A 12,184-nucleotide genomic window follows, 5' to 3' on the forward strand; every position below is an offset into this window, starting at 1 on the left:
TGGTCACAACTCAATTTATTTCTTCGCCCTCAAAAGAGCGAAACACTGATATACTGCTGTGGCCGAGAGTCGGTCGCGAAATGCCTTATTAAAAATAATAATAAAAGGTAATTTATGAATAAAATGCATTGTGTGTGTCCATCCGTTTGCCTCCATTTGATATTTTAATTTAACAATATTACAACTTGCAATCATTTAAAAGGCCAGCGACGCCAAGCGGCACCTCTAGTGTTGCAAGTGATCATGGGCGACGGTAGCCACTTCCCACCAGGTGGACCGACTACTCGATTGCCTCTCTAACATTAAAAAAAACCTACATAACTATTTCACAAAGTGTCTCTTTTTTTATCACTCAACTTAGAATGGCAAATAAGCTGACGTCCCACCTGATGGAAAGTGGTAACCGTCGCCTATAGACATGAGCAGTACCACGGACATAACAGAGTATACTGTTTCGCCCATGATACTCCGCATGCGTTGCCATTCCTGAGGACTCAGGTGTTATTCCTCTGTTCCCTGTAAATTTACGCCATATTCCACCCTTCAAACCGAAACACAGCCATGCAAACACAACTGCTTCACGGTAGAAACACGAATGGGACAGAGGTGGCCAAGCAAACGACTTTTGTACAAAGTCTGTTTCTGGTAAAAACTCTCTCTAGATAGGTATATTTAAAAATTTTACCAAAAAAAATTTTTTTTTTTTGTTTCCAGGAGCAACCAGCGCCAACCCTAGAACCTCTGACGACTCGGCCCAACCCTGCAGGCGTGGTCAAGTACGAATGCCCCGAGCAGGCGTACCATCACGACAATATGCACATGCATAATGGTTAGTACCCTTAACCGATTTCAAAAAAGGAAGGGATTTTCCATTCGATTGATTTTTTTTTATTATAATAATATTTATTTATTCGGTGGACAACTGCTGGATATAAACCTTCCCCATAAGGGAAGTTTTGCCAATAGTTGCCACACTTGACAGGTGGATTGGCAACCGCAGTTAGGCTTTTAGATATGTTTCAAAACGTACGCCGCTGCCCATCTCTCGTCCTCCCTTAGTCGCCTCTTACGTTATTTATCAAATAAAATTGTATGAAGAAGTTGGCTTGTTTTTCTCGCAGCATTTGTATGGAGACACTCTATATGATCTAAGAATTGTACATTATTTGCAGTGGAGTTCGGCGCGCGCCACCAGTTGGCGCCACCGCACGTGACGTCACTGCAGCCCGCGTTGGACCTCAACGCTGCGCACGCGACCCACTCATTACTACAGGTCAGTATTTTTGGCATAACAATTGTACGGAAATTGTAAATAGTGTATGTAGATACCAGTTTTTAAGTCAAATCTTTAGAAATATAACTGTGAAAATCGCATCTGAATTGGTGCAGTAATTTTTGATTGGTAATTTTTTTTTATACAACTTAGAATGGCAAACAAGCTGATGGACCACCTAAAGGAAAGTGGTAACCGTCGCCTATAGACATGAGCAGTACCATGGACATAACAGAGTATACTGTTTCGCCCATGATACCCCCCATGCGTTGCCATTCCTGAGTACTCGGGTGTTATTCCTCTGTACCCTGTAAATTCACGCCATATTCAACCCTTCAAACCGAAACACAGCCATGCAAACAACTGCTTCACGGTGGAAACACGAATGGGACAGAGGTACACAAGCAATCGACTTTTGTACAAAGTCTCCCTCTGGTGAATTAGACATGAAACTTTTATATTCTACTTTTGAGAATAACATTTCACCAGTTTCATCCTAAATTCATATCAGCCTTTAACTGTCCACTGCTGAACATAAGCCTCCCTCTAGGAGGGTTTTGCCAGTAGTTGCCACGCTTGGCAGGCCGATTGGCAACCGCAGTTTGGCTTTTGGTGATGTTTTGAGATGGACGCTGCTGCCCCACCCATCGGCCTTCCTTAGTCGCCTCTTACGACATCTATGGGAAAAGAAGGGGTGGCCTATTCTATGCCGGGACCACACGGCAAAATTTATCACTTAACCTGTACTATTTATGATTATATCACCGTGTGGTCCCGGTATAGAGTGGGTCACTCCTTTTCCCGTGGGTGTCCGTAATATGGCGACTAAGGGAGGGCAAAGGATAGCCATCAGCGTCTCTCTTAAAACTTATCTAAAAGTCTAATTGCGTTTGCCAACTCACCTGCCAAGCGTGGCAACTACTAGCAAAAGTCCTCTTATGGGAAAGGCCTATGTCCAGCAGTGGACAGGTAACGGCTGAAATTATAATAATAACTTATTATTACTATGTACTTGTATACATTTGCCCACAGACCGGAATCCCGAGTCCGGTACCGAACCCGAACCGTTTCGCGTACGCGACCCCGGAGAGAGTGCGTCACAATCACACGTACAGTGCGCCGCTAGCGCCCGCCGACCAGCGGCCGGCCGCAGTACGGGACAAACGAGGTGGGTTTTACAAGAAGACACCACGCCGGCATACACAGACCACCAGTGTATGCCGGCTGAAGAACCCAGCGACCCGGAGGTCGTCGCCTCCGGAGTTGAAGCCGGGATAGAGGGGTATACCCCGAGGTCGCCCACACAACATAGGGCGGCTAAAGAGATGACCATGTTGATCGATGATTGGGTTTTACAAGGCCGGGGTGCATGTCATGCTTCATATGTTTTTCTACATTTTACCAATATTACTCACCGTTCACGTTATTAATCATTATTTGCTTAAATTAGTACAAATACAGTGAACGCTCTATATAAGCAACCTCTGTATAAGCAATATTTTTTATATTTTATTTATTCTACTCAGCTTAGTTAGTAAAAGATATAAGTAAACATATTTTCCAGACGGTAAGTAGTTTTTATACTCCTTTTTTCCCCTATAAGCAAGTTTTCCCAATAAGAAACTTTTTTTTATTGAAATTGGTTCAAATGAGTTGCTTATATAGAGCGTATCACTGTATATATATATATATATATATATATATATATATATATATATATATATATATATATATATATATATATATATATATATATATATATATATATATAAGCTATTTATAAACTTAAGTCTAGTTCTTTTTTGTTTAAAAATTGTCACAATATTGTACACAGCTCTACCCGCTGACATTGATGCTCCTTTCCACTTTGAGTATTGCTGGAAGAGAACTCTTAGAGTTAAGCTCACCTCTGTACATTTACTTACCTCTTTCATATTTGTATGTATTATCAGCGTGTACAAAGTTATAAATAAATAAATAAAAAGTTACTTTTGTCTATGACCGCTAAAAAAAAATACGCAATTGGTTCCTACAAAATCAGCCATCCAGGTATATTTTAGCTGAAGCAAAAATTAACAGTCTCTGGAAGCCGGTATCTAAGTATGCAAAATCTATGAAATAAGAGATGTCTGTAAGGAAAGCCATAGACACTCAGTTCTCTCTGTCTATACCGTAAGGAAATAAAGAAATATAAAGAAATTTAAGCCAGCATTTTACACGTTTTATTGGACATTAATTTCCCAAAGGGGGTTGACGTCAGGCAGGTGGCCGGTCGTAAAACTAGAAACCAAATCTTTTTGTAATATGGTTAAAAACATATTACGCCGACCCCAAATAATAATTGGGATAAGGGTAGGAAGATGATGATTGGGCATTATGTTAAAATAGATAAAATAGTTTATACTAACTAAGCAGTAACGCTAATGTGTGTTTTAACACATTTAACATTGCCTTCCCATAGTCCGCCGACTGACCGACGGAAGTATATCGGACGGCGGCTCGTCAGCCACGAGCAGTGGGCAGCACCTCACAAGGGACGAGAAAAGGGCCAAGGCACTCGGTGAGTTCAAACATCTATATTCTTATTTTACGCAATTTTAAACATGTTTTATAGATTACCAGAGGGAGACTTTGTACAAAAGTCGTTTGCTTGTGTACCTCTGTTCCATTCGTGTTTCAACCGTGAAGCAGTTGTGTTTGCATGGCTGTGTTTCGGTTTGAAGTGTGGGATATGGCGTGAATTTACTGGGTACAGAGGAATAACACCTGAGTCCTCAGGAATGGCAACGCATGGGGGGTATCATGGGCGGAACAGTATACTCTGTTATGTCCACGGTACTGCTCATGTCTATAGGCGACGGTTACCACTTTCCATCAGGTGGGCCGTCAGCTTGTTTGTCATTCTAAGTTGTATAAAAAAATAAAAAAAATAGAATTTTGTTAATTAAAAATAAATTAGAAAAAAATAACAATACATGTAGTAAAATCGTAACTGGTCGCTGTCTGTACATGGAAGGTATATAAGAAAAACTATTATAGGGTTACTTTATGAACGTAATAGAACCTAAAACATTGATTTATAGAATTTTTGTCTGATTGTCCTTACGTTTGTGCACGCTAATGTCAAAAACGGTGTTGCGTTACGATTTGCTCCACTTAACATTTAGTGTTTATTTTATTTCAATCGGTTCATAAATAAAAAAAAGTTATATTGATATAAAAAAAAAAAAATTAAAAATGTTATAAAATAACCGATCATTTTTCTCTGTCGCCTATTCGGAACGCAAGTTCAACCAAGAAGAACGGGCAAGAAACTCTGCTGTTGGGTTTTTTCGAAAACTTAAATTATATAAATAATGAATTTGTGTAAATACAAACTGCTAAGCAGTATCAGATCATAACCCAGACGAACCCAATAAATTGGAATGATACCGATATTGGTCATGCATCATCTATTTGCCCCCAGGTATACCTCTAGAAGTTCACGACATAATAAACTTGCCAATGGACGAGTTCAACGAGAGGCTCTCGAAGCACGACCTGAGCGAAGCGCAACTGTCACTCATCAGGGACATCAGGAGGAGGGGGAAGAATAAGGTAATTTCATTTTTTATACAATCTACAAGTAAATTGAGAGAGATTATTTACCAGAGCGAGATTTTTGTACAAAAGTCGTTTGCTTGGGTACTTCTGTCCTATTCGTGTTTCTACCGTGAAGCAGTTGTGTTTGCATGGCTGTGTTTTATTTTAAAGGGGTTTTTTTATGGATGATAATGAAATGGTAACTCCGCCTGCGCTATCGGTATACGCTGGCGGGGCACCAGTGAGGGATGATAGGTGAGGATGAAAAGGCAGGTCAATTAGCCCATCGTGATGAATACACCTAGAATTGAACACGGTAGTTTCCAGGGGGAACCGCGAGGAGATCGATCTGACAGGGTGTGTTGCTAACATTGGGGTTAGGGGGAAAGGGATTATTAGCAATGGAGTTCGACATTGCTATCAAGTCGACCTCCACGTGGTTCCCCCTGGAAACCATCGTGAACAATTCTTGTTGAATTCGTCACGATGGACTAACTGACCTGCTTCATCCTCATCTATCATCCCTCATTGGTGCCCCGTCGGTGTATACCGATAGCGCGGGTGGGGTTGCCATTCGATTCCAAGACCCCAACATTACCAATCTCTTCTCCCCCTTCCCCCCTCATTTCGGATTATATCACACAAAGGAACTTCGAGCATAGCCCTCTTCTTAACGCACTGAAGAACTTGGAGCTTCACTGATAGATGAAAAAAAGATCCTTAAGAATGCTATTTGAAACGCAGGTGGCTGCGCAGAACTGCCGCAAGAGGAAGCTGGACCAGATCACGTCGCTGGCGGACGAGGTGCGCACGATGCGCGACCGCAAGCAGCGGACGCAGCGCGACCACCACTCGCTGCAGGCCGAGCGGCAGCGGGTCAAGGAGCGCTTCGCCGCCCTCTACAGGCACGTGTTCCAGGTCAGTACGCCCAGTCATCACCTTCATCATCACCTCAACTGTCCACTGCTGTATATCCACCTCCCCATATTGAGGACCAGAGGGAGACTTTGTACAAAAGTCGTTTGCTTGGCCACCTCTGCCCCATTCGTGTTTCTACCGTGAAGCAGTTGTGTTTGCATGGCTGTGTTTTGGTTTAAAGGATGCGATATGGCGTGAATTTACTGGGTACAGAGGAATAACACCTGAGTCCTCAGGAATGGCAACGCATGGGGGGTATCATGGGCGAAACAGTATACTCTGTTATATCCATGATACTGCTCATGTCTATAGGCGACGGTTACCACTTTCCGTCAGGTAGGCCGTCAGCTTGTTTGCTATTCTAAGTTGTAAAAAAAAACATTAGGAATTTAGTTTTGTGATTTTAGAGTTTGGCAGTTAATATATATATATATATATATATATATATATATATATATATATATATATATATATATATATATATATATATATATATATATATATATATATATATATATATATAATTACAATTTAATTAATAAATGTAACGATACAGTGGTATGAGTACAGTGAGGCGGTCTTATTGCTGAGAGCAATCTCTTCAATACAACCTTAGGGTAATGGACTAATTAATGAATTAATTAATTCTGGTTTAATACCATAATACAATATAATATCGCGTTGTCATAGAACCTGCGTGACCCCGAGGGGCGGCCGCTGTCGTCGTCTCAGTACTCCCTGCAGCAGGCAGCCGACGGCAACGTGGTTCTGGTGCCCAAGATGACGCAGCACCCTGGTGGGTATACCTGCGAAGGCGCACCAACTAGCGACGCCTATTGTCTTGTAGAAGCAGTTATATTTGATTGGAGGAAAATATTTAGAGGGAGAAAGTGGCCCGTGCCCATCTCAAACTTGTTTGGTTGCCCACTCTAGAATATGCGAAGCTTCGCAAAGACATGTCTGAAAAGATATATACGCTTTTCCATGGAAAATTGTCTAATATAATCCAGAGGGAGACTTTGTACAAAAGTCGATTGCTTGGGTACCTCTGTACCAGTCGTGTTTCAACCGTGAAGCAGTTGTGTTTGCATGGCTGTGTTTCGGTTTGTGGTGGGATGTGGCAGTGAATTTACAGGGTACAGAGGATCATGGGCGAAACAGTATACTCTGTTATGTCCACTGTACAGCTCATGTCTATAGGCGACGGTTACCACTTTCCATCAGGTGGGCCGTCAGCTTATTTGCCATTCTAAGTCGTATAAAAAAAAGCATTATCAAAATCGGAGACAAGTAAGTATGAAAGGACAAAAAAAAATATTAATTTACTTTTGCATTGTGCCAGAGACATTGGTTACTTAAAGAATAGGCGATTTCTTATTTTCATTTATTTCCACAGATCATCCCATGAACCGGACATCCGACGATGAGATGGACAGAAAGGCGAAGAATTTCGAACAGTGACCCCCGCCCCCCGTATACCCGAGATGGTAGCAAACATACGAGCACACAAGACTACAACGCAATAATATATAAGATCTATAGTTATATTTTATCTATGGTCTCATGTTACCTTCCATAGACCACCGATTATACCATCATATCAATCTGATAGGAATAGTGCTGTCCTTTTTTAATCGCAGGGCGTAGAAAGAGAAAGCCAGCGTAGGTATTCTTAATCTATGATGCAGACAGGACAGTATCTCAATCTGTCAAATTAATATGATGCTATGAAATTGGCGGGAATTTTTTGTCTATGGAATTTTTTTAAACTGCGAATTCGTTACCTAGATAATTCCGATAATAAGATATTTGAATTTATTTTTGGAATTTAAAAAGGCCCATCTTTAAACTGTACCTGCATACCTGATTTATTGCCTTATATTTTAACTAACGACATTTAAACTATCCAATTAAATGAATCCCGAAAATAAAATTAAATATTTATTATTAAAAATATAAAAGTTTAAAATTAATTAATACACCAAAATGTAATCCAATAGTCCGTTTTTAATAATATTGACAAAAAAATAAACAAGTCGAATTAATATTGTCAAACAAATATGAACCTTATTTTTAACTGCACATACCTGCTATTTGTACATTTATTAATATTTTTATCAGACAATCTACTTCGCAATTGTCTTGGTAGTGAATTCCCAGTGATTCCCTTACGTATGGTCTCATTTTAAAGTTTTCCATAGACAGCGTGGTTTTTAAGATTGTCTATGGTTAACTTTAAAATATACTCTGTTGTCTTCAATGGTCTCTGACAGGTCAGGTTATGTTATATCAGAGTTTAGACCATCTGCCTACTTAATAAGAAAGACGGATAAAAACGCAGAGATTTTGTTTTTTATGCAAGGTAAAAGGCAACGGTACAAAACCCATACAGCCTTCCTGTTCTTAATATCGTCACAGTCGTAGAATACCGACGGATCTGACAAATATTACGTATAAAGATCCGTCGGTATTCTACGACTATGACGATATGTTTGTAAACAAATTAGTTGCCAGTTTAAAAACTTAAAGGTATAAAAAATATTAACTAGTATATCATGCCGTCTTTCTTAAAAAAAACAAATAGCAGGTCTAATTCTGACGGTGCTTCTAGCGGTTTTTCTTTCATATACACGTCTCGAAATTGTTTTAACATTATTTATTTGTGATAATAAAAAATATTCCATTTTTGTTAGTGTCTCTTAGTTGTAAAGTTGGCATTGGTCTCGCAACATCAAATTCTGCTCGCGTTTTCGCTTGTAACATCGACATATAGTTTTTAATGGCATACATACATTTGTTTAAATTCATACATACATAAATATTTGTCTGCATTTGAAATTGAATTAAAATAACAATGCATAAGGTCCTATTTCATGTAACAAGCGATAAGTGTCAATTTTCTATAATTCTCTCTTTATTACAATAATAATTTTATAAACATCCCACTGTTGGGCATAGCTTTCATAATAATAGTCAAAATAATAGGGGCATACAAATTTTCTATTAACACGATTTCACTTCCAGCGTGTGTGATCTTTGACATAACAAAACAAAAAAAAAAATGTACTTATTAAAAAAAGAAAAAACTTAGCCACTTCTAATTTATCATACGATTAAAAAAAATATATATGTCGATGGTTATTTAGTACTATAATACAGAAATGACTGATATAAAATAAAAAAAAAATAGTCTATAAAATTGGTGTCTATGACACCGTCGCGTTGCAATAAGTAATCATAAATCGATTTTAACTTTTAATTTGTAAAGTATATTCGCTCTTGCTGTTTTATTTATGTATATTAAAAAAAAAAGTAGATAAGTTTGTTATAGAATTTTGAATTCTGTTTTTTTTTTCTGCTATTTTTCCGATGCGTGAACAAAACTTACTCTCAAAACAAGTACAAATTGTAGATATTGCCAGATTTTTATACACAGCTCCAACTACAATATTCATTTATGCACGTTGATTTTGTCCCTTATAAATCGATAATATTTTATCGACCCTCGATAAAGTATCGACATATCGATAAGCGATACATAATTGACAAACACACTATCGTGCCGGTTTCCTGTTGTATTATATTATGTAGTTGGAAGCGAAAAATAGTATACTTGTAGTTAACTAAGGTCAGTGTTTATATTTGTTTTGAACTGATCTTTAAGGTCTGCTATAAGTCTATGGTAAGCCATATTTGGCAAATTTTTTCAAAGACAACAAACATCAAATATATTGTTTATTATGTCGATATTGTTTTCTTTTTTCGTTCTTCCCGATAGCCATTGTTGTCTTTAAAAAAAGTCGCTTTATAAAATGTAAATTATGAGAAATATTTATATGCTGTGGTGCATATTTTTTTAACCTAGCGCATAGACAATGGCTTTTAACTGAAATAAATTTAAAATGATAAAAAAAAATGTTTACATATTTATTAATTTAAGACTTAAGTAGGCCACGGGTAAAGCATTTCACTTAAGTTTTTGTTCTTTTTTTATCGAAAAGTAGGTGAAAAGGCTGTGGGATCTTTAGTGTTTCCGGCGAAAATGATATAATATTGTCTATGGTGATTCGAAAATGGCGCGTTTATAATCTGTATCATAACTATGTATTTCCCGCCATTTACAAATTGATAAAACGCCGGTAGAATTTATTTAACACAATGCTATTCATAGTAACACAATTTTTATTACTATTCATTATTACGTCGCCATATTTCACAATTTTTTTTATACATTTAATACATTAAAATTGATAGTTGTGAAATAAAAACAAAGAAATAATTTCGCGCTCTTAATTTAAATATTTTCAATGTGTGTTTTATCACATTTGATTTTGCGGTTTTTTGGCGAAACAACGTAGTTTTTTTTTTATTTTGGTCCAGTTTACCTCAATGGGAAAGGCAAAGGGCTGTGCCCATATACATTTTTGACAATACACAAGTCACCTTCGAATATAATAGTTCGAAATATAAAATTTGTGTTACTGTGAACGTTTTGCCAGTTTATCGTAAACTCGCGAGATTGCGTTGCGCAGTGTTGTAATATATTATTACTGATTGTTAGTATTGTAAGATTTCTTTTTTACTGTAACAGAAGTTAATAACTTAAGTTAGTTGTAATAACCTAATTATTAAGTCTTAATATAAAAATGAAATTTTCTTTTCTTGTTTCATTTCTCTGTCTCATCCAATTCAATCACCTAATAGAGTAGACTTACAACAAAGCATTTTCTATACATATAACTAGTACTTTATTCTCAATTTCGTGTATAATATAGTATATGTCATATATGTGTAAGTATATTTGTTATTCATATATATTTATTCGTTTATATATGTAATTTTAGTATGTATGTATATCAATAATTACTAGTACCGCATTCGAGTATTCTGACACTTCCCTACGGTTGACTGGGAGAGAATGCTTTTAGCATTAAGTCCGCCATGTACACACATATGTACTAATGAATAAATAAAATAAATAAACTAGCCCGGCTATAAAAACTGTTGCATAAAAACTTTTCCATTTTGCAACTTTTTAATTATTTTGAATTCGGAATACGTTTATTATTTTAAAAACTTCTTTCGATTTCGCGCCAGTTCACATATTTTTTTTACTTATTCATAATATCAATTATAAAATCCTAATTAACAAGCGGTTGCCAACTGGCCTGCAAAACATAACTACTAGCAAAACTCCTCTTATGGGGCAGGCTTATGTTCAACAGTTGTCAATTAACGGAAAAAAATAAAATAAAAAATAACTAGACGATATCTGTATACGAGTGATATTTAAGAAATAAAACTTCTAGTTTCATGAAAAAAAAAAGAAGATACTAAATTTTTTTTTTAATAATATCTTTATCAGAGTTACCTGTATCTACACTTTTTTTATTTACAAAAGTTGCCAGCAATTATAATTCATTATCCCGCCTATAACCACTGATTAAACTATGAACTTTACACAGTGGCGCCCTCTTTGGCACATATCAGTCTAAAATTGATAATAAGCTAGTATTGTGCACATACGTTCACAAATGGGGGAAAAGTAATGGGTAAAAGGAACAGTAATGGGATCTAACAGCTTCATTGGTAGCACTAAACCCTATTAGGTTGACCTCCATGCGATTCCCCCTAAAAACCATCGTAATTAACTTTTGTGGAAATCGTCACGATGGACTAACTGACCTGCCTTTTCATTCTCATCAATCTTCTCTCACTGGTGCCCCGCTAGGATATCGCTCTCTATAGAGAGCGATATCGTAGCGGGGCACCATGGAATGGTAACCTAGCGAAGAGAGGTTACCATTCCATTTTCATTAATCAGAATCAGAAAAATATGCATTAGCGGGTAGCTTTAGAAAACCCTTTTGTCATTCATTGGAGAAAAAAATTTAATAAAAAAGAAAGAAAAAAATACACATACATGACTAAAAGATATTTATTTATATTAATCCATTAAAATTCACATCCGACATTCGTAACAAGTCAGCGGGTCTACCATGAAGTGAAATTCCGAAATTTCGGACTCAATTTCGTGTTTTTGTTTATACCAAAATCGGACCAATAAATGTAGTTTAACATTTCATTCGTCATACATCCTATCATAGAAATCAAAAGGAACAATATTTCAACATTTTTAATATTTCCAAACGGCATGTATTATGTAATTTTAACATCAAATTTGTGTTTCGTTTGGCTCCGAAATTTCGGAAAACATTTCATGGTAGGCCCTCTGTACTATGACCATAGAGTAATGTTACTCTATGATTTTTTATCAGAGAAATCATTCATTTTCAGCCAGTGCTCAATCTAGAAGTGGTACCATAAGAAAAAAAAACTAAGATTATTAGACCTAAATTTATTCTTATGGTTATAAGCTATAAAAAAAAAGCGCTTATGTATAAGTAAAAA

General features: G+C 36.9%; 2 protein-coding genes across 7 annotated transcripts in view; one reads left to right on the forward strand and one right to left on the reverse strand.

Annotated features, from left to right (window-relative positions):
* The window catches only part of LOC113520922 (segmentation protein cap'n'collar), a 161,610-nt gene extending 151,180 nt beyond the window's left edge, over positions 1-10,430 (forward strand). For all 6 annotated transcript variants that reach the window (XM_052892118.1, XM_052892113.1, XM_052892115.1 and 3 more), the window contains exons 15-22: positions 715-829; positions 1,173-1,273; positions 2,306-2,441; positions 3,735-3,833; positions 4,740-4,870; positions 5,600-5,773; positions 6,464-6,569; positions 7,170-10,430. In XM_052892118.1, coding sequence (XP_052748078.1) covers positions 715-829; positions 1,173-1,273; positions 2,306-2,441; positions 3,735-3,833; positions 4,740-4,870; positions 5,600-5,773; positions 6,464-6,569; positions 7,170-7,234 — 927 coding nt within the window. In that variant the 3' untranslated portion in view covers positions 7,235-10,430. The remainder of the gene's footprint in view (positions 1-714; positions 830-1,172; positions 1,274-2,305; positions 2,442-3,734; positions 3,834-4,739; positions 4,871-5,599; positions 5,774-6,463; positions 6,570-7,169) is intronic.
* A 1,263-nt stretch (positions 10,431-11,693) lies between these two features.
* Positions 11,694-12,184, reverse strand: part of LOC113520883 (cytoplasmic FMR1-interacting protein) — a 35,156-nt gene continuing 34,665 nt past the window's right edge. Inside the window, exon 28 of the mRNA XM_052892224.1 lies at positions 11,694-12,184. This exon is cut by the window's right edge and continues 3,200 nt beyond it. The gene's annotated coding sequence lies outside the window, so the exon portion shown is untranslated.

The sequence above is a fragment of the Galleria mellonella genome, unplaced genomic scaffold (assembly GCF_026898425.1).
Source record: "Galleria mellonella isolate WM207_F2 unplaced genomic scaffold, CSIRO_AGI_GalMel_v1 utg150, whole genome shotgun sequence".
NCBI lineage: Eukaryota > Metazoa > Arthropoda > Insecta > Lepidoptera > Pyralidae > Galleria > Galleria mellonella.